At 47.0% G+C, this 26,926-nt stretch overlaps 2 protein-coding genes across 4 annotated transcripts in view; both read left to right on the top strand.

Annotated features, from left to right (window-relative positions):
* Window positions 1–18,191, top strand: part of gmcl1 (germ cell-less, spermatogenesis associated) — a 77,678-nt gene extending 59,487 nt beyond the window's left edge. For 2 of the 3 annotated variants that reach the window (XM_068023106.1, XM_068023104.1), the window contains exons 12-14: window positions 433–578; window positions 14,604–14,691; window positions 17,118–18,191. In XM_068023106.1, the coding sequence (XP_067879207.1) occupies window positions 433–578; window positions 14,604–14,691; window positions 17,118–17,246 (363 nt within the window). In that variant the 3' untranslated portion in view covers window positions 17,247–18,191. The remainder of the gene's footprint in view (window positions 1–432; window positions 579–14,603; window positions 14,692–17,117) is intronic. The other variant, XM_068023107.1, reaches the window with a different exon arrangement.
* A 7,312-nt stretch (window positions 18,192–25,503) lies between these two features.
* tgfa (transforming growth factor, alpha) overlaps window positions 25,504–26,926 on the top strand; it is a 46,046-nt gene continuing 44,623 nt past the window's right edge. The window contains exon 1 of the mRNA XM_068023109.1: window positions 25,504–26,735. The gene's annotated coding sequence lies outside the window, so the exon portion shown is untranslated. The remainder of the gene's footprint in view (window positions 26,736–26,926) is intronic.

Here is a 26,926-nt window from a genome sequence, read left to right as displayed (position 1 = left end):
GACGTTGAGCAGCCCTTTCATTGTTGTATAGACCTCTGTCAGTTCTCCTCTCAGTCTATGCTACTCTGTAAGAAGCAAACCAAGGTCCTTGAGGCAGTCTGAGTAACTGAGGGGCCATGAACCAGGCATTATTCTAGTAGCTGTTACCTGCATCTTCTCCAAGGCTATTCTATCACCCATCACAGGGTGGCACCATTGTCCCAGGTGCAGTCCGAACACTGACCTGTATAGTGTCAAAATAATGACCTTTGATTTATACTGAAGAGTTTTTCTGAACACACCAAAACCCTGTTATCTTCGGAAAGAAAGCCTCTCCTTGCAACCTCGCCCTGATTCAGTTAACGGCTGCATGTAACTGTTTATTCAGTCTTTATCAGTGGTCACAGTGTCTTTGCAGTAGTAACAGACTTGTTGCTTTTTCCCTCCTCCCAGTACTGCTGGCGGTGGACTGGTTTCAGTTTTGGCTTTGATCTGCTAGTCACATATACCAATCGATTTATCATCTTCAAAAGGAATACCCTGAGCCAACCCTGCAATGGGGCCGTGAGCCTGTTAGCCCACAGGAACATCGCCTTTAGGTAAGAGCTGCTTTTCTGTATTCAGGACACACAGCGAGAGATTTCACCTTTCCCTTTTTCCACTTCATCTCCGAGGCTGTGATCAGAGGAAGTGCAAAATGCACCTTTTACTTGAAATGTCTGAAAGTGATTTTGAGGAAAATGAAATGGTATTGGGCTTGGGAGAGGGGGGAGAAGGAATTCTGTGTGAAACCAGTTTGTTTAATGCTGCAGTAACTCAGTCAGAAATGTTCATGTTGGTTGGAAGATGAAATGACTTTTGTTTGAATCAAAGCAATGTGTTTGGTTTATTGAGGACTCAGGGAAGGAAAGTGACCGTTTCCAGAAATGCTCGTGGATTGGCAGTGTGAGGGAGCAGCTGGGGAATAGATCGTAAACACAAGATCATTTGTTTGAAAGGAATCTGAACCAGGAATCTTGAAACATCCACAATGTGGGCAACAGGAGATGTTACAAAGGATCAGTTATTCAGATATTCAGTACATTCTAACCCGTTTGTTATAACATTCTTGTCTTCCCTGTCCCATTTACACAATGCAGCAACATTTCAAATTCATGTTCCTCCCTGACAGAGGGTGATTAACAGTGGGAGAATTCAGATGTGTAGTTTGAACAAGGTTGCACAGCCTCGATGGGGAGCTGAACTCCTGACGACGGAGCTCGTGCAGTCTATGCACACTCGCTCTCTCTCGACCCACTTTCTCCAACTTCCCCCCTCACTCATGCACACACACACACACACACACAATACACTTTTCTCCAACCCCTTCACCCACTGCCTTCCTTGCAAATAATTACATTGTGTGGCATCTCAGAAGTGGAATGCACAAGTGAACATCAGAAACAAGCTTTCTCTACTCACAGGTCCTCTTTATTCTGGTACTTTGTACAGCACTATCAGAGGGCAGTACCTGGGTGGCAGCAGTACCCATACCTGTAACCTGGGGGCTCATTTCATCAGATAATTGCAAGCAGAATTTTGCTGCATTGAACACTGATCAGGTGTCATCATGCCACATGTAATAAGTCAGGGTCCCTGAGGGAAATCCCCCTTCCTTCCTTGAGAAGGTCTTCCAAACCATTCAGTTCAATCATTGTTTCTTCCAAATGATACCATTGCACGGTGACACGTCAGGTACAGTCTCTCCTTGGCCTTTATTTTCATCAATTCTTCCAGTTCTGGAGATGATAAATGATTTTCATGATCTTAGCTGATGTTCAGGAACATTACAGAGTACTTGTGATTAAAAAGCCTGATTAAATGTCTCTGTGAAAGAGGTGAGGAATGACAATGCAATTGTACTGTGCATGAGAATTTTAATTAGAAACTGCATTCAGAAGGAGCTGCAGGAGGATTTGAGGTTTACACAAATCTTCAGAGAGTTACTGATTGGAAACCTAAAACTGCACTGAGGACAGGAGAGCCCAGTATGCAGCAATACGCTGTACCAAATACTGTTTTGGAACACTGCTTCACTAGGAGTGATCTCGACACGGAAGATGCATATCTTCTTAATTTTGAGCCGGATTCCTTCTGGTGCAGCCAAGTGCAGATTGTGGCTGCCTTAGTTGCACAATGTTTTCTTGCCTTCATTTATTGCTCAGCCCTGTTTGCCCTTGAGAAGGTGGTGGTGAGCCGGCTTCTTGAACCACTTCATTTTTTTGTCACAGTTTGTTAGGGCTGTTAAGAGTCAACCACATTGCTGTGGATCTGGAGTCACATGTAGGCCAGACCAGGTAAGGACAGCAGATTTCCTTCTCTCAGGGACATTAGTGAACCAGATGAGATTTGACGAGACCATTACTGATTTTTGTCCAAGATTTATTTTATTCATCTAATTTAAATTCCTTAGCTGCCGTGCTGAGAATAGAACAGTGATGTGCTTCCGAAGCAGAGGACCAGGTGGAGGCCATTCAGCCCCTTGAGCCTGTTGCGTTATTCAGGAAGATTAAGGCCGATGTGTATCTGAACTCAGTCTCAGCTCCAGTTCCTTGGCTGGCAAAAATCGATTGATGTCAGACTTGAGATGATTAATCGAATGGTTTGCTGGCCTAATGCCAAACGAGAAGTGTTTGAGTGATTATTAATCAAGAGCCCCTGGAACCTAATGGCTTGAACTGTGTTCACAATAAAGAAGGTGATGTCTGTCCTGGAATTGGGAAGGTGATTTATCACAGTGGCCTTACTCTCAATCTGCTCTTTAAGTGGCTTCCAGAAACAATGCATTGTGCACTAAACAGCAAATCCACCCACAAGCAGTGGGTGTCTGTTGTTTTGATTGCAACCTTTATCAGAAATGTCACATTGCAATTATTGAATCTGCTCCTTATTGGGGTGAAGGATGAAGCAGGAGAATGGAATATTTTAGTACCTGACAGTTAGCTGATGGTCCTGAGAGTATGCAGCTTGTACATGTTATATTATATATTATTGAATCTGCTCCTTATTGGGGTGAAGGATGAAGCAGGAGAATGGAATATTTTAGTACCTGACAGTTAGCTGATGGTCCTGAGAGTATGCAGCTTGTACATGTTATATTTAATACTGACTAGTTTGGTTCCGACATTACGGTTTCCACAGGTCGCACACTGGAATGACATTGAGTTTACACTCAGCTGTTGCGTTAAGAAAATTGCTCTTCAGCCCATATCATTTTTTGCTTTGTGCCATTTTGTCAGTGGTGGGGAGAAGGAAAGTGAGACAAGGTTAATGATCAGGAATGGCACCATCAATTGATGGTAACATTGCGATTATAAAACTTGAAAGGTTTCCTTGTAATTTGACTTCATAATGCATTCATATCAAACTCTCCTGGTAGGCTTTTTTAATTGATGAATTTATTTCCCACTTCAAATGGGTTATTCTTCTTCTTTGGCCTCCTTTTCTCGAGAGACAATGGATAAGCGCCTGGAGGTGGTCAGTGGTGTGTGGAGCAGCGCCTGGAGTGGCTATCAAGGCCAATTCTAGAGTGACAGGCTCTTCCACAGGTGCTGCAGAGAAATTTGTTTGTCGGGGCTGTTACACAGTTGGCTCTCCCCTTGCGCCTCTGTCTTTTTTCCTGCCAACTACTAAGTCTCTTCGACTCGCCACAATTTAGCCCCGCCTTTATGGCTGCCCGCCAGCTCTGGCGAACACTGGCAACTGACTCCCACGACTTGTGATCAGTGTCACAGGATTTCATGTCGCGTTTGTAGACGTCTTTAAAGCGGAGACAAGGACAAATGGGTTATCGGCCCCATGAAAGGAGTGGCCAAGAGAATTTCAGTGAGGAGAAATTCCAGCACAGAAGGAGGTCAATTGTCCCTGTGCCAGTTCTTTAACTAGAGCATTCTGCTGTAATCCTTTTTCTATCTTTTCATATTCTTCCTTTTGAAACAGCGTTACAGTGCCTGCCTCAGTAGCCATTTACACTCAAGTGTTCCATGTGCTTGTAACCGACACTGTGAAAAGATGATTTCTAATCTGTCTTTCATTTTGAGGATTTTTAGCCTATGTCACCCTTGTTGCCAGTTAATGGAGACAAGTCATAGAGTCGTACAACATAGAAGCAGGCCCTTCGGCCCACCGCGTCCCTGCCGACCATAATGCCTATCTATACTAATCCCACCTGCCTGCATTAATTCCATATCCCTCTATGCCTTGCTCATTCAAGTACCTGTCCAATTGCCTCTTATATGTCGCTACTGTTCCTGCCTCCACCACCTCCTCAGGCAGCTCATTCCAGATACCCACTATTCTTTGTGTGAAAGATTTATCCCTTTGATCCCCTTTAAACCTCCTCCCTCTCACCTTAAATCTATGCCCCCGAGTTTTAGTCACCCCTACCATGGGAAACAGACTCTGGCTATCTATCCTATCTATGCCTCTCATAATTTTATATACCTCTATCATGTCCCCTCTCGGCCTCCTTCGCTCCAGGGAAAACAGACCCAGCCTATCCAATCTCTCTTCATAACTCAAGCCCTCCAAACCAGGCAACATCCTCGTGAATCTTTTCTGCACCCTCTCCAGCTTAATCACATCTTTCCTGTAGTGCAGCGACCAGAACTGCATGCAGTACTCCAAATGCGGCCTAACCAACGTTATGTATGACTAACATGATGTCCCAACTCTTGTACTCAATGCCTTGGCCGGTGAAGGCAAGCATGCCATACGCCGTCTTCACCACCCTGTCTCCTTGTGTTGCCACTTTCAGGGAACTATGTACTTGCACCCTAAGGTCTCTCTGCTCAACAACACTCCCCAGGGCCCTGCCATTCACTGTACATGTCCTGCCCTGGTTTAACTTCCCAAAATGCATCACTTCACACTTGTCTGGGTTAAATTCCATTTGCCAATCCCTTGCCCACTTTCCCAGTTGATCTATATCCTGTTGTAACCTCAGACAACCTTCCTCACTGCCCACTACACCACCAATTTTAGTGTCCTCTGCAAGCTTACTAATCATGCCCCCTACATTCACATCCAAGGTATTAATATATATGACAAACAACAGAGGGCCCAGCACCGATCCCTGCGGCACACCACTGGTCACCGTCCTCCAATCTGAAAAACAGCCCTCCACTACCACCCTCTGCCTCCTATCACCAAGCCAATTTTGTATCCAATTTGCGAGCTCACCCTGGATCCCATGTGTTCGAACCTTCTGGACCAGCCTACCATGCAGGACCTTGTCAAAGACCTTGCTAAAGTCCATGGAGACAATGTCCATCGCCCTGCCCTCGTCAATCCTCTTGGTCACCTCCTCGAAAAACTCAATCAAATTCGTGAGACATGATTTCCCACGTACAAAGCCATGCTGACTATCCCTAATCAGACCATGCCTTTCCAGATGCATATAAATCCTGTCTCTCAGAATCCCTTCACTGATGTAAGGCTCACCGGCCAGTAGTTTCCTGGTTTATCCCTGCTGCCCTTCTTAAATAAAGGCACAACATTAGCTATCCTCCAGTCTTCCGGTACCTCACCCGTGGCTAATGATGATACAAAAATCTCTGCCAGGGCCCCAGCAATCTCCTCCCTTGCTTCCCATAGCATCCTAACATACACCTGGTCAGGCTCTGGGGATTTATCCACCTTAATGCGCTTCAAAACCTCCAACACCCTCCTCCTTTGTAATGTTGATATGCTCCAGGATATCGGTGTTCCCTCCCTTGAACTCACTAGCTTCCATGACCTTCTCCACGGTAAATACGGACGAGAAATATTCATTTAAGACCTCGCCCATTTCCCGTGGCTCCACACATAGATTGCCACACTGATCCTTAAGGGGAGCTACTCTCTCCCTAGCTACCCTTTTACTCTTAATATACTTATAGAATCTTTTAGGATTCTCCTTTATCTTATCTGCCAGGGAAATCTCACGTCAGTGGCAGGGAAACTATTGGGGAAAATTCTGAAGGAGAGAATCTATCTCCACTTGGAGAGGCAAAATTTGATGAGGAATAGTCAGCATGGCTTTGTCAGAGGGAGGTCATGCCTGACAAATTTGATTGAATTTTTTGAGCATGTGACCAGGTGTGTAGATGAGGGTAGTACAGTTGATGTAGTTTACGTGGATTTCAGCAAAGCCTTTGACAAGGTCCCACATGGGAGACTTATCAAGAAAGCAAATGCACATGGGATACAAGGTAACTTGATAAGGTGGATTCAAAATGACTTAGCTGTGGGAGACAGAGAGTGACGACAGACGGCTGTTTTAGTGATTGGAAGCCAGTGTCCAGTGGCGTACCACAGGGATCTGTGCTGGGTCCCCTATTGTTTGTCATTTATATAAACGACATAGATGACTATGTGGGGGGTAGGATCAGTAAGTTCGCGGATGACACAAAGATTGACGGAGTGGTTACCAGTCTTAGGTTACGGGAAGATATAGATGGGATGGTCAAATGGACAGAAAAGTGGCAGATGGAATTTAACGCTGAAAAGTGTGAGGTGAGACACTTTGGAAGGAGTAATGTGACACGGAAGTGTTCAATGAATGGCCTGACACTGGGAAGTTCCGAGGAACAAAGGGACCTTGGCGTGTTTGTCCATAGATCTCTGAAGGCAGAAGGGCAGGTTAATAGGGTGGTGAAAAAGGCATATGAGACACTTGCCTTTATCAATCGAGGCATAGATTACAAAAGCAGGGAGGTCATGTTGGAGTTGTACAGAACTTTGGTACGGCCACAGCTGGAGTACTGTGTCCAATTTTGGTCGCCACATTATAGGAAGGATGTGATTGCATTGGAGGGGGTGCAGAGGCGATTCACCAGGATGATGCCTGGGATGGAACATTTAAGCTATGAAGAGAGGTTGGATAGGCTTGGGTTGTTTTTGCTGGAGCAGAGAAGATTGAGGGGTGACCTGATCGAGGTGTACAAGATTATGAGGGGCATGGACAGGGTGGCTAGGGAGCAGCTGTTCCCCTTAGTTGAAGGGTCAGTTATGAGGGGTCACAAGTTTAAGGTGAGGGGCGGGAGGTTTAAGGGGGATTTGAGGAAGAACTTTTTTACCCAGAGGGTGGTGACGGTCTGGAATGCCCTGCCTGGGAGGGTGGTAGAGGCAGGTTGCCTCACATCCTTTAAAAAGTACCTGGATGAGCACTTGGCACGTCATAACATTCAAGGCTATGGGCCAAGTGCTGGCAAATGGGATTAGGTGGACAGGCCAGGTGTCTTCAATGTATCGGTGCAGACTCGATGGGCCGAAGGACCTCTTCTGAACTGTATTATTCTGTGATTCTGTGAAATCTCATGGCCCCTTTTCGCCCTCCTAATTTCCTTCTTAAGTGGAGTCCTACATCCCCTATACTCCTCGAGGGACTCGCTCGATCCCAGCTGCCTATACCTGACATATGCCTCCTTCTTTGTCCTGACCAGACCCTCAATATCCCTCGTCAACCAAGGTTCCCTAAACTTGCCAGCCTTGCCCTTCCATCTAACAGGAACATGCCAGCCCTGAACTCTTCCTATCTCACTTTTAAAAGCCTCCCTCTTGCCAGACGTCCTTTGACCTGTAAACAGCCACTCCCGTTCAAATTTTGAGAGTTCCTGTCTGATGCCATCGAAATTAGCCTTCCCCCAATTTCAACCTGAGGTCCAGTCCTATACTTATCCATAACTATATTGAAGATAATAGAGTTATCGTCACTTGTCCCAAAGTGCTCCCCCACTGACATATCAACCACCTGCCCATCCTCATTTCCGAAGAGGAGGTCGAGTGTAGCCCCTTCTCTAGTAGAGAAACATACTGTTTCAGAAAACTATCCTGGACACAAAGAACAGTACAGGACAGGAACAGGCCATTCGGCCCTCCAAGCCTGCGCCGATCTTGATGCCTGCCGAAACTAACACCTTCTGCACTTCCGGGGCCCATATCCCTCTATTCCCTTCCAATTTATATATTTGTCAAGATGTCTCTTAAACATCGCTATCGTATCTGCTTCCACCACCTCCCCTGGCAGCAAGTTCCAGGCACTCACCACCCTCTGTGTAAATAACTTGCCTCGCACATCCCCTCTAAACTTTGCCCCTCGCACCTTAAACCTATGTCCCCTAGTTACTGACTCTTCCACCCTGGGAAAAAGCTTCTGACGATCCACTCTGTCCATGCCGCTCATAACTTTGTAAACCTCTATCATGTCGCCCCTCCACCTCCGTCGTTCCAGTGAAAACAATCCGAGTTTTTCCAACCTCTCCTCATAGCTAATGCCCTCCAGACCAGGTAACATCCTGGTAAACCTCCTCCGTACCCTCTCCAAAGCCTCCACGTCCTTCTGGTAGTGTGGCGACCAGTATTGCACGCAATATTCTAAGTGTGGCCTAACTAAGGTTCTGTCCAGCTGCAACATGACTTGCCAATTTTTATACTCTATGCCCCGACCGATGAAGGCAAGCATGCCGTATGCCTTCTTGACTACCTCATCCACCTGCGTTGCCACTTTCAGTGAACTGTGGACCTGTATGCCCCGATCTCTCTGCCGGTCAATACTCCTAAGGGTTCTGCCATTTACTGTATACTTCCCACCTGCATTAGATCTTCCAAAATGCATAACCTCACATTTGTCCGGATTAAACTCCATCTGCCATTTCTCCGCCCAAGTCTCCAACCGATCTATATCCTGCTGTATCCTCTGACGATCCTCATCACTGTCCGCAACTCCACCAACCTTTGTGTCGTCCGCAAACTTACTAATCAGACCAGCTACATTTTCCTCCAAATCATTTCTATATACTACAAACAGCAAAAGTCCCAGCACTGATCTCTGCGGATCATGTACCGATCCATACTCTGAGTTCATCTGCCTTACCTGTAAGGCTTCTTGCATTAAAGTAAATGCAGTTTAGCCTACCAGACCTTCCACGTTCCCTGTCCTGCCCCTGCCCGGTCTGCCTACTGGACCTGCTCTACATTTGCCTCAACTATCTCATCTGAGAGACTACTACTTTGGGTCCCACCCCCCTGCAAGACTGGTTTAAACCCTCCCGAGTAGTACCAGCAAACCTCCCCGCAAGGATATTGGTCCCCTTCCAGTTCAATGCAACCCGTTCTTCTTGTACAGGTCACCTCTGCACCAGAAGAGATTCCAATGATACAAGTAGCTGAAGCCCTCCCACCTACACCAGCTCTTCAGCCTCGCATTCATTTACCTAATCCTCCTATTCCTACCCTCACTAGCACGTGGCACAGGAAGTAATCCTGAGATTACAACCCTAGAGGTCCTGCTTTTTAACCTTCTGCCTAACTCCCTCTATTCACTTTGCAGGACCTCATCTCTCTTCCTGCCTTTGTCGTTAGTACCAATTTGGACCATGACCTCTGGCTGCTCACCCTCCCCTTTCAGAATGTCCTGCAGCCGCTCCGAGACATCCTTGACCCTAGCACCAGGGAGGCAACATACCATCCTGGAGTCCCGTTTGTGGCCACAGAAACACCTATCTGCACCCCTTATGATAGAATCCCCTATCATTAAAGCTCTTCCACCCCTTTTCATCCCCTGCTGTGCAGCAGAGCCCTCCGTGGTGCCACGAACTTGGCTGTTGTTGCTTTCACCGGGAGGTCATTCCCCCCCACCAACAGTATCGAAAGCGGTATATCTGTTTGAGAGGGGGATGGCCACAGGGGAGTCCTGAACTACCTGCCTGCGCCTACTGCTCCATCTGGTGGTCACCCACCTCTTTACTGCCTGTGCAGCCATTACCTGCGGTGTGACCACCTCACTAAACGTGCTATCCACAACTTGCTCAGCATCGCGGATGCATCACAGTGAATCCACCCGCAGCTTCAGCTCTGTAATGTGGGTGGCCAGTAGCTGCAGCTGGATACAGTCTCTCACAATTTTCTTTCTCAAAACCTTTCTTAGATTTAAAAACCTGATAGATTCCCCACTGAACCTTCTCTCTTCCAATGAAAATTGCCCCAATTTTTAAACCTTTTTCACTACTATAAAACTTATTTTACCTGCTGCTGATATCTTTGTTGCAATGGGGTGTCCTGTGGTGCGTGCAGTATTCTGACTGTGGCCTCACCAATACCGCGGCACAAATCCAACATCATTTCCTCACTTCGATTTCAAACACCAAATGTTCACATGATAATATTACTGTGTTACTTGAGGCTTCTTTTTGTGTTACAGTGGCATGAATTCTTGGTATGGAATGAAGATTCAATGAGCTTCTTGCCAAGCTGTGTTGCAGCTTTATACATGAGTACAGCACAGAGGAAGGCAGTTTGGCCAGTCGAGCCTATGCTGGCTCTTTCCAGGAGCAATCTGGTTCGTCTCACTCCCCATATCCCTGCAGTTTTCTAACACCTTCACGGATTTATCCAATGCCCTTTTGAATCTGTTTTCACCGCCCCATCAGGCAGACCATTCCAAATGCAACGCATGCATTGTGTTCAGAAAGTTTCTCCTCCACACGTCACCTCTGGTTCTTCTGCCAATCCACTGAAATCGGTGCCCTCTGCTTATCGAAAAGGCTCGGCTGCTCAGATTCTTTCCAAGTGCAGAAAATGACGGTGGAAAGCAATTGTGCGTGCCTTTAGTACAAAGTGAGGAAAGGCAGTTGGCTCCTGCTTGCAGACTGAGAGCTGGGATTCTCCATTGTGGACAGGGAAGCTGTTCATAATTTCCCACACGGTAGGATGTCAAGGTAGGACTTTTGGAGAATGCTGCAAGGAGGACGACACCTGTGGACGGGGAGGTGGGGGAACACGATGCTGGATTCAATTCTGCCGCACTCACATGCCTGTCAAACTGCTGAGCTCAAGCAGCAGATTTCTTTCTTTCTTTCTTTGGCCTCCTTGTCTCGGGAGACAATGGATACGCGCCTGGAGGTGGTCAGTGGTTGGTGAAGCAGCACCTGGAGTGTTTATAAAGGCCAATTCTAGAGCGACAGACTCTTCCACAGGTGCTGCAGATAAAATTGGTTGTCAGGGCTGTTACACAGTTGGCTCTCCCCTTGCGCTTCTTTCTTTTTTCCTGCCAACTGCTAAGTCTCTTCGACTCGCCACACTTTAGCCCCGCCTTTATGGCTGCCCGCCAGCTCTGGCGAACGCTGGCAACTGACTCCCGCGACTTGTGATCAATGTCACAGGACTTCATGTCGCGTTTGCAGACGTCTTTAAAGCGGAGACATGGACGGCTGGTGGGTCTGATACCAGTGACGAGCTCGCTGTACAATGTGTCTTTGGGGATCCTGCCATCTTCCATGCGGCTCACATGGCCAAGCCATCTCAAGTGCCGCTGACTCAGTAGTGTGTATAAGCTGGGGATGTTGGCCGCCTTGAGGACTTCTGTGTTGGAGATACGGTCCTGCCACCTGATGCCAAGTATTCTCCGGAGGCAGCGAAGATGGAATGAATTGAGACGTCGCTCTTGGCTGACGTACGTTGTCCAGGCCTCGCTGCCGTAGAGCAAGGTACTGAGGACGCAGGTTTGATACACTCGGACTTTTGTGTTCCGTGTCAGTGCGCCATTTTCCCTCACTCTCTTGGCAAATCTAGACATAGCAGTGGAAGCCTTTCCCATGCGCTTGTTGATTTCTGCATCGAGAGACAGGTTACTGGTGATAGTTGAGCCTCAGTTGGTGAACTCTTGAACCACTTCAAGCAGCAGATTAGGAAACCAGTAATCCACACACCCTCCGCTTTTCTGATAGTAATCTGACAAGGAGGGAATGAAAACAGGATGCAACTCCCAAAATGCAGGCATGACACAACTGGACAAGAGAGTTTGAGTTGTGTTTCCCTTTGGTAACTGGCTCTGCTTGTTGTGCTGTCTGTCATGACACACAGGAATATGGTGCAGGAGTAAACCAGCAACTGACTGGGTACAGATATCTCCTTCGCCCAGAGAACCCCTGACTGCCTTCGCCCACTCCTGACTCTTCTCTCTGGTCCTGCTCTGCTTGGTCAGTGTGGGGGTGTGTGGGACTGGATCAGTCCAGACCTGCTGGAAGTGTACCAGAGTATGCTTCTGGCTGGCAGTACGTCAGAATCCATGAGGAAAGGCATCATCACCCTCATCTACAAGCAAAAGGGGGAGAGAGTGGAAATCAGAAATTGGCGGCCCGTTTCACTGTTCAGTATAGACTTCAAGATTCTGCCCAAGGTCATCGCCAGTCTGGTCAAGTCTGCTCTGGAGTTGGTGATTCACCCTGACCAGACCTGCACTGTACCCGGCAGGAAGATCTCTGATAGTCTCGTGCTACTCAGGGATACGATCGCCTTTGTGTGGGACGGGAGGGTGGACACCTGCCTCATCAATTTGGACCAGGAGAAGACTTTTGACAGGATATTGCACACCTACATGATGGAAGTGCTTTCCAAAATGGGATTTGGGGAGGAAATCCGCAATTGGATCCAACTGCTCTACACAAACATCAGTGACACAGTCTCAATCAATGGGTGGGAATCAGAAAGTTTCCCAATCAAAACTGGAATCAGACAGGGCTGTCCTCTCTCCCCTGTCTTGTTTGTTTGCTGTATCGAACCTTTTGCTGAGTCCATCAGGAAGGATGCAGATATAAGAGGGGAGACAGTGGCGTAGTGGCATTGTTACTGGACTAGTAATCCAGAAGGCCAGGCTAATGCCCAGGGGACATGGGTTCACATCCCACCATGGCAGCTGGTGGAGTCTAGATTCAATTAATTAATAAATTCAATTGATTGAGAAAAAAAATCTGGAACTGAAAGCTAGTCTCAGTAATAGTGTCATGAAACTATCATCGATTGTTGTAAAAACCCATCTGCTGTCCTGACTTGGTCTGGCAGTTGTCAATGGCACTTTGGGGTGAGCAACAAATGCTGGCCTTCCACCGACACCCACATCCATGAAAGAATTTTTTAAAATGCCAGCTAGCAAAGGCACTCAGGTCAGAGCCTCTTGTACATGGACAACATCACCATCTTCTGCCACCACATCAAACTGCTGTCTGTTCGCAGACTAATCAGTGTCTGTGACCACTTCGAACTGGCCTCAGGAGCCAAAGTAAATCACAGCAAGAGTGAGGCCATGTTCTTGGGGAACTGGGCTGACTGATCCTTTGTCCCCTTCACCGTCAGGTCAGACGACCTGAAGGTGTTGAGGATATGGTTTGGAGGGGCCAGGGTGTCTGTCAGAAACTGGAAGGAGCGGAGAGCCGTTGTGAAACAGAAACTGGTGATATGGGAGCAGCATTCCCTCTCCGTTACAGGTAAGAACCTGGTCATCGGGTGTGAGGTTCTAATGGTGTTGCTGTATATGGAGCAGGTCTGGCCCAGACCCCGCTCCTGCACCATGGCAGTCCCCCGAGCCATCTTCCTCTTTAATGTGGAGATCGAAAATGGACAGTGTCCGCAGGGACATAATGTTCAAACCTTTAGATAAAGGGGTAAAACCCATACCCAATGTCGCTGTGATCCCGATGGTCAGCTTTGTCTGTGGCTGCATCAAGCTGTGCATCGACAGTCTGTACGCTAACATCAAGTGTCATTATATGCTGAGGTTCTATCTGTCCCCGCTGTTGCAAAGGATGGCTCTGGCTACCTTTCCACAGAATGTGCCATCCCACCTGTCCCTCATGGAAAAGTTTGTACCGAAAAACACTTTTGACCACAAGCCTATCAGACAGTGGTCCACAGGTAACGTCCTCTGGGCCTGTGAGAAATGGAGATGGTGGATCCTGTCGGATGGTTCCCCGAGCAGACTGTCAAACTCATTTGGCGGAATGCCTCATCGCCAGAACTTTCAAACAAACACCAAGACGTAGCTTGGCTGGTGGTGAGAAGGACCCTCCCCGTCAGATCCTTCCTGCACGCACGGAGTCTCACCACCTCCCCACACTGCCCTCAAGGTGGCTGTGGTGTGGAAGAGACTTTGGTCCACCTCCATCTGGAATGTGTCTTTGCAAAATAGGTCTGGAAAGAAATGCAGTGGTTTTTGTCGAGGTTCATCCCAAGCAGCTCTGTAACACAGGACTCTGTGCTCTTTGAGCTGTTCCCAGGGACGCACACCGAGATAAACATCAACTGCTGCTGGAGGACCATCAACCCGGTGAAACCCAAACTTGCTGGTCTTTCACAGCAAAGAGTTGTCCATGACCGAGTGTTGCAGACTGGCACATTCCAAGGTCCAGGACTACGTGCTGAGGGACACACGAAAGCTTGGGGCAGCTGCCTGGACTGGAACCTGGGACTGGAACCTCTGTAAAACCCCTCGGGCTGTTTGCACCAGAGAATGTTTAACATGAAATGTAAAGGTACATTGTAAATATAACCTGGAATGGCAAGTGTAGTGAGGCACCTTGTACTGTAATGAAAGAAACTGATCTGTATTGCACTTTATATAATATCTAATTTGAACTGTTATGTAATAATGCACTTTTACAAATTTCATGACTCAAGTGTATTTTTGGGGAAAAGGAATGTTCCTGAGCCACAGATGAAGGTGAATAATGTGAGTCCTTCGACCTTCCAAGCTGGCTTCAGAGTGAGGAAGGAAGTATTCATTGGGTTGATGTTGTTCTGACTTTACTCTGTCTCGATGCTTTCCATTGCAGATTAAGACTGGCATCCTTCGACAGCAATGGGAAAGTGATCTGCAGTCGATCAGCTGGATACCAGGTTCTATCATTGGAAAAAGACCAGGTATGTTGATGCGAAGGAAGTGGCTATCTTGTGAAAGGGACATGTAAGTGCTGCACTCCCAATCTCAGTCTCTCCTCTTGTGGAAAGCCCTGTGCTTTGTGAAGGAGCAGCAGGACAGAGACAGGCTGTGTTCATGCTGGAATTGTTTGCAGTAAGTTGTATTAACAATGTGTAACAAAGCTTGGAAACTCTTCAGAAGCTGTTGGACCCACTGCTGCCTAATTGCTTGTCACTTTCAGTCGTCTGTGCCCAGAGTGTGAAAGGAAGCATGATTCCAGCTTGATATTCTCTGAACAAATACGAATTAGGAGCAGGAGTAGGCCACTCGGCCCCTCGAGCCTCCTCCGCCATTCACTAAGTCCATGGCTGAACTGATTACTCCACGTTCCAGCCTAGCCCCGATAAACCAGTTGGATTATTTCTTGCTGCATCGTCTCCATTCAGTTTTCCACAGCTATGAAGCACACTCAATGTGTGGTGATCAGTATGTTGGTGAATCTGAAATCAGAACAGAAAATGCTGAGTGACTGGAAACATTAGCTATTTCTCTCTCCATAGATACTGCCAGAGCTGCTGAGTATTTCCAGCATCTTCTGTTTTTATTTCAGATCTCCAGCATCAGCAGTATTTTGCTTTGGCGTTAATCTGGATTTTTTATCATTCATTTTTCACAAGTGTTGGTTGACCAGCAGCTCACTGACAGGTTTCCCGATGAATATTAGCTGAGTTTCACTCCAGAAAATTCCATTTTTGCCGTAAATACTTTGCCCTGGACTTAGGCGTTGTCCCAGACCAGCGTCTTGGGGAATGAAACCTCGGGACTCATGGTCAATTTCAACCTCTGCCTTGATACCCAAGTAGCAAACTGGCTGTTCAAAATGGGATCATTATTGACCTGAAAGGAAATTGATTTGCTTCTCAAAAGCAGTTTTGGTTTTGATTGTTAGCATAATAATTTACTCAATGAAATGTTATACACTTGGATGTCTGATTCTGTAACTCATTTCATCTCTGGATGTGGAAACCAATGAAAGTGTAGCAGGAAATATTCTGACCAAAGATTGAGGCTAGCAAAAGGTCTGTTCTGTTGAGAATCACTTACTCCTTAACTCGTGCACAGAGGCTGGATCATTGCTCAGTATAGTGCCTGGAGGGATGACAGACTGCAGGGCAATAGTCAGAAAGCTCAGACTACCTTCAGCCCCTTCGCCCCCACATTATCAGCACTAATCCGTGGATAATGTATTCCATCATGTGCAAGGAGAACTCCCCTGCTTTTCTTCAAAGAGTGCGATGGGATCTTATACGTCAACTTAAGAGGGCAAACAGAGCCTCCGTTTAATGTCTCATTTAAAAGATATGCTGCACTCACTCAGTATTGTATTGGTGTTCCAGCCTGCATTATGTGCTCAAGTCTGGGGAGCGGGGCCTTGAACCCCCAGCACCTTCTGACTCGAGAGGTGAGTGCGCGACCCAGAGAACCCATCCCACACCTTGATGTGACAACTGAAAGGTGAGAGCTGTGTGTCTCAGTCAATGTGCAGCTGTCCTGGAGTCCGGTGCATACCACCCAACTGCGCTCCAAACTGGCTGTTGGAGTCAGCATTCCGGAGATGCCATCGAATGTAGAACGCTAAGGATGCCCCTGTTCACGTAACAATACCAGGTCAGGTGTGCAGTATACCCAGTGAGATCAGTCACTGTGTAAAGGGATTTTGCTGAGAGAAAGTGTGAATGTCTCGAAGACACTGAATGGAAGGAGGTTGAGAAATTTGCTCGATGGTGAAACAAGGAAAACCAATTCCAGCACTGACTGGTGAAAGCTTGGCAGGGAATTCGTTTTGGGCATTCCCAAGCTGTGTGAACCAGCTTTTGGAACTGATCGAAAATAGGGCACGGTCTCCATTGGGAAGGGTTATCTAATGGCCAGTTTGATATGATACACGAGTCATTTTGAGAAGGAGTTTGATGGAGGAGTGTATTTGTTTGGAACAGGGAGGGTTGACCTGCTGATACATCCTGGTTGACCTTAGTTGGCTGGAGTTTGTTGAGACCTGAGAGAGTTGGAACACCTCGTATTGCTAGAACCGGCCACATCACCTTTATTGCCTCTGCCAAGAGTTAGTGTGACAATTGTTAGGGAGAGTGTAGTATGAAGTTCCACTCTATACAATGGTTATGATGAGCATTGGACCCATCACCAACTCATCCCAAATTCCCAGCTCATCCCAAACTCCCAACTGATCAGATGGTCTAAGCTTCCCCCGTGCCCACAGATCCTGTTGAGACTGAGCAGTTCCCATTTTTAAGTCGGTTGACTTGAAAAAGTGCAGGGTTTGGAATTTTAAAAAGTTTGAGCATTTGTCTCATTTGCCTTTATTTTGCTTCTTTCTGTTGCTGACACAAGTTTCTGTTTCGACACATAGGAACAGGTTGTGCTGAATCTGGATAGCAGGCTCCTGATCTTCCCACTCTACATATGTTGCAATTTTCTTTATACATCGCCAGAGACAAAGCCTGAGATTGATGAGCAGGCAGCGCTCACTGAGAACTGAGGGAGAGAGTTGTTCTGTAATCTCCGTCTGAGAGCCTGGTCAGCATGGATACCTTCACTTCTCCAGGAGCATGTTCACTCTCCTTTTAACCAGTTGTGAAGAGAACTCTACTGCCGGTTCCTTCGACCAGTCTGAAGAGCTGCTCTAAAGGGAATCATCCAGAAGTTACTCAGGGAAACAAACAGCTCCCTTTTCCTCTTTGTACAGTCTGCTGCAGCATTTTGTTCAACAATTGTGAGCTGGCACGACAAAGGGCAAACGTTTCGGCACGACAAAGTTCCCCAAAGGGAGCTGAGCATTTGGCAGAGTACAAATCACAAGGCGGGGGAAACTGCATCTCAGAAGATCTTCCTCATTTACACATTGGAAGCAGAGGCAAAGCAGATCCAGAACAGCAGCTGATGGTTTGACCTGTCATTGCTCCGTCACAGGCCTGACCCAGGGGCGTTGAGTGGAGTTGGCACCTTCGGATCCATCCGGCTGGATGTGGCTCAGACACATTGAGGGATGTGGGCAAACCACAGCTGCTGTCATCTTCCTTTCTATTTTAAACTGGGACCAGGGAAGTTAAATCGGACTAGATTGTGATGTCCTTCCTCAGCCAGAACAACCCTGTTCAACTGGAGCCTTCGGTTCACCCTTTTATATGGCACTTGGTGCCTTGGACATCTGCAGCAACACTCCCCTCAGCAGGTAGCAGATTGTAAATACAAGGGGCATTTTATTTTTTCAGAAAACACTGCCCAGTCCTACTTCTTATCAAATATAAATTAATCAGATCACAATCGATTGTCTTTTTCCCTTTGGACAGGAGGAAATGAGTGAGATGTCTCTGTCTTCAGCGTGGTGCTATTTCTTTTCATTTGCAGTGTTGAAATGCAGGACTTGCTTTGTGTGTAAACAACACACTGTATTATGTAATTATTAAATAGAACGGCGATTCAGTGTTTGCTGTTTTTCATGCTAAGGCCAGGAGGAAAGGATTTACCTCAATAACTCACCCTGAGGCCAGAGGATATGAATTTAGATTCAGGTTTGCTCATTGCCATGACCTGTCCCCAGCCTCTGCCATCTTTACTTCATGGAATGAAAGGTTTTTTTGCAGTGTGGACTTAGACTGACGATCCTCACTTCTCGAAATTCAAATCTCAAGATTTGCAGTTAACTGACTGCTCAGAGCCAAAGAATGGCTCCAATTTGACATCAACTTCTAATTATATATAATGTGCGAAAACGTCTCAAGGTGCTTCACGGGTTTTATCAGTGGATTAAATTTGACACCGAGCCACACAAGGAGATATCAGGACTGGTGACCAAAGGCTTGGTCAAAGAGGTAGCTTTGAAAAAGAGTCTGAGAGGCGGAGAGGTTTAGGGAGGATATTCCAGAGCGTCGGGCCCAAACAGCTGAAGGTGCAGCCGCCAATGACGGAGCAATTAAAATTGGGGATGCACAAGAGACCAGAATTGGAGGGAACACAGAGATCCAGTGTTCATTCATTGCACTTCAGGCCCTGAAGAGTAATGACTTCCTGATAATTCAGCATGAGAAGGAATCTGACTTGAATAGCCCTGAGTCATGATAAAGACCAACACATCCCGCCTCTCAACATCGGAAATAAAATTCCAGCATCTGCAGCTATTCCAAAGACTCGATCCCATTCTCGTCTTTCATTGCAGACAGTTATATAACTTTGCATACTGTTTCGCACTTGTTAAAAATCTCCTTGTTTATTGAAACCTTAGGGGCTGAAAGCAAAGGAGGAGGCCATTTGGCTCTAAGTCTGTGCTGACATTTTGCCTCAGAGGGGTTGTATTGGAGTTCATTCAGTTGATTCCTGGGATGAGAGTGTTGACTGGTGAGAGATTGAGTAGACTGGCCTGATATTCTGCAGAGTTTAGAATGAGTGGCGGAATGGATACGAATCTGAGAGGGCTTGACAGGGTAGCTGCTGCGATTCTGTTTGTCCTGGTCAGATCTAGGGGCTCACAGTCTCAGGATAAGTGGTCGGCCATTTAGGACTGAGATGAGGAGAAATTTCTGCACTCCAAGGGCTGTGAATCTTTGGAATTCTCTACCCCAGAGAGCTGTGGATGTGGATGCTCAGTCGTTGAATATATTCAAGACCGACGTCCATAGAAATTTGGACTTGAAGGGAATCAAGGGATATGGTGACAGTGCGTGAAAGTGGAGATGAGGTAGAAGATCAGCCATGTTTGAATTGAATGGTGGCACAGGTTTGAGGGGCCGAATGGCCTACTCCAGCTCCTATTTCTTAGATTCTGATTGTAGTGGAACAATCCGAACAAACCCCACTGCTGTGCTGTCTCCTGAAAAGCTCTGTCCACTCCTCTGCTTCAAATGTTTCCAAAAGTCTCAGAGATAGGGGATATTTTCCTGGACAATATCTGTCCCACTGCTCTGCTTCAAATGTTTCCAAAAGTCTCAGAGATAGGGGATATTTTCCTGGACAATATCTGTCCCACTGGTGAAAAAAAAACACAGATTCCCCTGGTCATCTCTGCTTGCACGTTTGCTGCTTCTCTTGTGACAGCTGGATGGTGGCTGAAATCCCAGCTGCTAGCACCGACAAGTTCCCCTCCAAGTCACACACCATCCTGACTTGGAACTATATCGCCATTCCTTCACTGTCACTGGATCAAAATCCTGGAACTCCTTTCCTAACAGCACTGTGGGTCTACCTACCCCACATGGACTGTAACGGTTCAAGAAGGCAGCTCACCACCACCTTCTCAAGGGCAATTAGGGGATGGGCAATAAATGCTGGCCTGGCCAGTGACGCCCACGTCCCATGAATGAATAAAAAAAAAAGCATCAAGAGAATGTCACAGAATCCGATCCAATCAATTGGAAAAGCTTCTGGTTTGAATGAAAAGCCAGTCTTGGAAATGAAATGCCTTCTTTTAAAACAAACCAATGATCATTGAGTTAAGAAATTCAGCATAATCGAAAATCCATTCAATTCTCAGAATAAGTGAAAGAGAAACGAGAATGTAACTGGTTGACAAGCATGTTTTGCTTATTCCCATCTGCTGTCTGTAAGTTGATTTGATTCTTAGCCAGCCAAAGAAGTGGAGCAGATAACTTCCTGGTCAAGCCTTTTAGCCAGAAATTAAAAGAAATATCAACTCTGGTTCCATTCACTGGCAATATTGTCCCTGTTGGATCCCAGACTTTCCTGCTGCAGATTGTTGTCATACCCACTGTCTTCTCTGCTCATTCTGAGACTGATATTGCAAAGAAATGTAAGATCACATTATCCCTGCAGGTGTCAGTGTTGAGCTATCAGACGAACATCACTGCAACTCCACCAGAGGAATCTGGCAGCCAGGAGATACTGCTCGATCTGTGCCTCAGAACAGGGATGGCACATGTAGTGAGACAGCACACAAAGCTTCAGTCTCCGTTTCCATGAATTTGAACATAGTTGCAAATAAAGGTGTCAGCCATTGGCCCAGTGGGGAGCACTCCTGCCTCTGAGTCAGAAAGGGGTGGGTTCCAAGCCTGACTTTGGAGAATTGAGCACAAACCCCAGGCTGACACTCCCAGTGCACCAGTGAGGGAGTGCTGCACTGTCGGAGGGCTCAGCTTGTGGATGAGATCTTCATCTGAGGTCCCAGCTATCCCCTCGGGTGGCTGCAAAAGATTGCATAGCCACTGTTGCAAAGAAGAGCGGGTGCGTTTCCTTGTGACCCGGCCAATATTTATCCCTCAATCCAGGTCACTAAAACATGATCTGGTCATTTATCTCATTGCTGTTTGTGGGATCTTGCTGTGCACCAATTGACTGCTGCATTTCTTACAGCAGTGCCTACATTTCAGAAAATCCTTCACCTGAGGTTGTGAAAGGCACTCCATAAATGCAAGATATTCTTTTTAGTCTTCCTATCAGATATTGGTGTTCTGTTCGAAACATCCCCTTGCAAAACCTCCAGGCCGTAAAGTTCAAACTGAAGAAGACTTCACAAATGAAAGTACAAGACAAGATTGAGCTGTTTGGATTTTAAACACCAGTGTTCCAAGGCTCGGTAGCCACGCTTGAGCAGGTCAGAGAATGTTTTCACGGGGGTTCCTCAGTCCCATTCACCCATCACCCCTGTGCTGACGGACCTACATTAGCTCCGGATGCGGCAAAGCCTCAGTGGCCTGGCCCTTCCCTATCTCCGGAATCTCCTCTTGCATCACAGCCCTCCAAGATCTCTGTAACTTCCAATTTTGACCTCTTGAACATCCCTGATTTGCATTGATCCACCATTGACGGCTATGTCTTCACCAGCCTGGGCCCTCAGCTCTGGAAATCTCTCCCGAAACCTCTCCGCCTGTCTCTCCTCTTTTAAGACTCTCCTTAAAAGCTACCTCTTTGACCAAGCTTTTGGTCACCTGTCCTAATATCTCCTTATCTGGCTCATTGTCAAATCTGTTTTACAGTGCACGTGAGAAGTGGCTTGGGACGTTTTACACTGTTAAAGGTACTATATAAATGCAATTTGATATCCTTCCTCACCACTGGATGAAGGTGGAAACCACAAGCTCTCAGATGGTTAGTAAGATGGCAACACATTGTACTGTGAGGCACTCACTGGACAGAGGACAAGCAACATAAACAGAGACACTAACAAGTCACCAGACCCTTGCTACCTTTTCAGCATCGTTTAACTCTCCAATCTCTTAAGATACAAACATGAGTTATGTATGAATAAAACAATGTCCGAGTTCAAGGTCCAGCAAGCTTTATCATCCCAGCTGCTAAGTCAGGTTGCACAGAACCTCTTCTGCAGATCCAATTTACCCCATCATTCATATCTGGAAGATCATGAGGAAAGATAAATGATTGAAAACAGGATGACAAGGATGTTAGAAATGATAGTTTACAGGTTGCCTGTTCATTGACAAGAGGTGGAACCTGCCTTCAATCATGTTTCAGCAGAGCCAAGGCCCAATTTCAGCGAGCCAGTGGATGAAACTGGGCTTATGCTGTGCCCTCTTGGCATTCCAGTGTATGCCTCCAATGTGGAGCCAACACGTCTGTTTAAGAGCAGGTTCTTTTCTCGTTGTAGCTGGTACAGCCCAGGGCAGAATCAAAGGGGCTCTGTTTCAGACAAGCAGTTGTCCCTGCTCAGTCTCTTTCTGCAATATCATGGAAAGCTGCCTCATAGTCTCATGGGCAATTCTTTCAAATTTGTGCACCACATTCCCTTGAGGAGCGGGAAATGGCTGACCTCCCACCATTGTTTGCAAGAGCATGATTCTTCTCAAATCCTCAGCACCACATGTCCTGACCACTGCACTTCCTCTGTGTTGTCACTCTGCTTGGCCGGCATCCAGCCTGGGAAGAACCACGGTTTCCTTCAGTCAAGCAATGGGCGAAGCCTCTTCATCCCCTGCTGAACTCTCCACCCATTGCATTGCCCACTCAGTCACTGCTTGCAGCTGTTTGTAACATCAGCATCCATATTCTCTCCATCGCTAAGATTGCCTACTTCCACCTTGGGAACATTTCCCATTCCTGCCTCTGCCTCAGCCCATCTCCCTCGAAATCCTCACCCATGTTTTTGTCACCTCCAGTCTTGACTATTCCAATGCTAATCTGGCCAACCCTCCATCCTCAACCCTCAAAAACTTCAGTTCAGTCAAAACTCAACTGCCTGTCTCGTACCGAGTCCCACTTGCCCTTCACCCCTCTCCTCACTGACCTGCATTGGCTTCCAGTCTCCAATACCTCCAGTTTGAAAGCCTCATCCTTGTCTTTAATTACCATCATGGTGTCACCCATCCCCATCTCCAAGCTTTCCAGTCATCTGGCTCTCACCTCAGTACATCCCCACCCTGCCCCTTCCTTGACCCCACCGTTGTTGAGCATGCCTTCAGCCGCCTAGCCCCAAGCTCTGGAGTTGCCCCCCTGCGTAAACCTCGACATCACCTGTTTCCCCTTCCTGCCTTCTCAATGAATCCAGACCGTCCTTAAACACACCCACCATTTTGTCCAAGCTTTCTGCTCACCCAGTTTCATTCGATCTCTTCCTCTGGATTGTCCATTTTCCAATTAAGCCTTGTGAGATTTTTCTGCATGGAAGGCATTCTGTCAAAAGTGAGCTGGTATAAGATAGACTACGGGATGAAAGTTGCATGCTCACATGTCACGGTTTGGTAAACTCTCTGAGATTTGAGAACATTGCCCCAGGACCATTGCAGGCAGTGCCACTACCCGACATGTACATTGCTACAAATGATATCTAGTTGAATTACAGGTGCAAAAATATCAATGCATAAGATTGCTGGTTGCCCACAGTGTAACTGCACACCTTACTGTGTATGTGTAAACCGCTTGTGTTGTCCATATTCTTCATGGTCAGAACCCTCATTGCAAACAGGTCCCCTCTTCACACCCCTGTTGTTTACAGAGGACCAACGTCACTCAAACAGATTATTTGGTCATTCTCACATTGCTGGGTTTTTTTTGGATCTTGCTGTGCACAGATTGGCTGCTGCGTTTCCTGCATTAAAACAGTGACTCCACTTCAGAAGTGTGTCATTGGCTGCTTGGGGGGCAATTAGAGGTCACAGAAGGTGTGACTGAAATACATATCCCATTGTTCCCTCAGATATACGTGCAGAGAATTGTCCGTGTTTACTCTCCCAGCATGACATGTGTTTCAGAGGCAGGACTGCAATGAGTCTACAGATCAACTGAGCGAAGACGCCAACAAAGTGGCTGAGGAATGATGATCTGGGCCTGAGTTAGTGGGAATCATTGTGGCAATCCGATGCTTGTAGGTAGGAGCTGAGTGAAGAAGCTCCATTATTGATTTAGTTGTGTCTCGGTGCAAGGGCAGACTTCATTCATTCTGTCACCATCCCTCCCTCGACATCCTGCACTCATCAGTCAGCCTCAGAAATGATCAAATTCAAAAGGACGGAGAGATTTCTGGGAGCCAGTGGGACACCAACAGTGTCAGACATGCTATCTCAGCAAAGCATTCCATTTCACATCAAACTGGCTCCTTTCTTACTGATGAATTATAACAAAATCAATTGAATAAAAATGCAGGTAATACATTGGCAGTTGCAAAGAGAAAATGCAAGTTCCTATTCCATGCAATGATGATTTCCTCTTTCATTCGGAACAGGAGGAGGCCATTCAACCCCTCGACCTTTCTCCACCATTCAATTCGATCATGGCTGCTCTACACCTTTGCTCCAAATCCCTTGATGCCTTCACCAAATAAAAATATATTGATCTCAGTCTTGAAAACTCTTAATTGCCTCAATATCCACAACAGCTTTTTGTGGGGGGGGGGGGGGGGGGGGGGGGGGAAGAGAGTTCCAGATTTCCACTCCCCTTTGTGCGAAGAAGTGCTTCCTGACATCAGCCCTGAACGGCCTGGATCGAATGTTAAGGTTATGTGCCCTTGCTCTGGACTCTCCCCACCACTGGAAATCGTTTCTCCCGATCAAATCCTTTAATCACCTTAAATGTCTTGATTCGACCATCCCTAATGTACTCTGAAGGGAATACAAGCCTCGTCTGTGCAACCTGTCCTCATCATTTAACCCTTTTTAGCTCTGGTATCGTTCTGGTGGACCTGCATTGCACCTCTTCCAAAGCCAATCCGGGCTTCCTAAGGTACAGTGCCCAGAACTGAACACAGTTACTCCACATGGGATTGAACCTGAGGCTTTCTACATCTGAATTTCTGGCTTCATTGAAAAGGCAGGGAGGGGACACAGATTTATTTCAGGATGAATTGGATGGGCTGATGGTCCTACCTAATCTGCACTAATCTTTGTTATCTGACAGGTGTGTTGTACATCAGCAGCTGTCTCTGTCTTAACACCTGATTTGCAGGGAATCTATTCTTGCTTTCATTCATCCCTCAGTGAAGCTGGACATGGACATGAAAGGACAATGGAGAAGTGTTTGCTGGTTCAGTGCACCTTCAGGAATAGTCGAAGGTCGGGACAATTTCCAGGTCCTGTGGCTGTCGATGAGCCTGCCTGGGAGATTTTCCCTGAGCAGGCTGCCTCGAGGGCCGCTGTTCAGGTTCCTGAGGCTGCAGGTACAATCAGACGGCCAGCTCCACCGCCAGAGGTGGGCACTGACACTGGGAGGGGCAACGCGAGGATGCCAGCGACTGCAACCGTGGCTCGCTGATGACTGCAGCTCCGGGGTTGAGGTGGGGTGGTGTTAATGGAGGTGGCCTCCTGGGCCGCCCCCCCCCCAATCTCCCCCAGGCCAGCTGCTGACTAGCTGTTTCCAGGCACCTGCTGGGCTTGTCCTTAAGTCAATGCCCCACTGGACACCAGGAAGAACCTGTTGGTGTGCCCAGTCACTCCACAAATGGGCAGTTAATGATGCAGATTGGCTACCTGCCATGGCCGAGCGGGTAGCCTCTGCCAATGATGACCACCTGGAGGCATCACTCGTCCACCCAACGCCAACTTGTGTGAAATTCCTCCCAGTCCCGCCTTCGAGCTGACCCTGGCAGGCCGAGGAAAGATCCACCCTCAGGGAGCTATTGTGTTGCAAAAGGAAATATCACAAAAACACTCTCATGATTGCAACTGCTGAATGTTATGTGGGCCACAGGAGGATCAAATTCGGTCGAGGAGTTTTAATTGAGGATATCGTGAGAAAGTGTTTACCCTAGCAGGTGAGTTCCAAGTAGAGAACACGGAGTTAAAGTGATTGGCAAAAGAGCTGAAGATGAGCTGGGGGGGAAAAATTTTACACAGTGAGTTGTTGTGATCTGGAACGCACTGCCTGAAAGGGCAGTGGAAGCAGATTCAATAGTAACTTTCAAAAGAAAATTGGATAAATACTAGAAGGAGAAAAGTTTGTAGGGCTAAGGGGAAAGGACAGGAAAATGGGACTAAATTGGATAGCTGTTTCAAAGAGTCCTGAGAGCCTGAATGACCTCCTTCTGTGCTTCAGATTCAATTCAGAAGCTGTGCTTGGAGATAAAATATTCAAACTCTCCTGGTCTGTTCCCGCCCTGCAGAATAACAATATCAATCAATAGATGAAGGCTAAATGAATGTGAGAAGGGCAAAGTTAAAAGCTCTCAGTGCCAAAGGGACGGACAAGGGGTTCACAGCTTCATAATGATTTTCCATATTCTTCAAATGTGTCTCAGTTTGAAGGGATAAAGGCCAGCAGATAACATCTCCCAGTTTCAGTGCGGGAGGGGAGGTGAAATATGACCTTGAACGGAAGTGCGAGATGGGCATCCCTCAGACTTTGGATCGTTCTCATCTTCAGAAACATCCCACAGGCAAACAGTGGCCTGACATTTTGCGAGCCAGTCACTGCCCTGAACATGGTCGGTGCGTTGTGATGGGGAATCCAACAGCCTGGTCTTAAACTTCCCCCAGGGGGAGCCTGCGAGTCGAGACGTGACCTGCACTAAGTTCAACTGTTGCATCAAAACAGCACACAGCGTCACGTGACGGCATCACACCATTGGAACAAGGTGAGATTGGTATGCGGAAGTTTTTTTACCTTCATTTATAAAGCGTGCCTAAACTCTCTGGGACGTTGGTATCTTTGAAGGTGGCAGGGCAAGTTGACAAGAAGGAAAGAATGACTTGCATTTCTATCCTGACTTTCACACCCGCTGCACTTCTCAAACACCGTACAGCCAATGAAGTACTTTTGAATTGT

Source organism: Heterodontus francisci, chromosome 47 (genome assembly GCF_036365525.1).
Source record: "Heterodontus francisci isolate sHetFra1 chromosome 47, sHetFra1.hap1, whole genome shotgun sequence".
Taxonomy (NCBI): domain Eukaryota; kingdom Metazoa; phylum Chordata; class Chondrichthyes; order Heterodontiformes; family Heterodontidae; genus Heterodontus; species Heterodontus francisci.
This window is presented reverse-complemented; position numbering and strand designations above follow the sequence as displayed.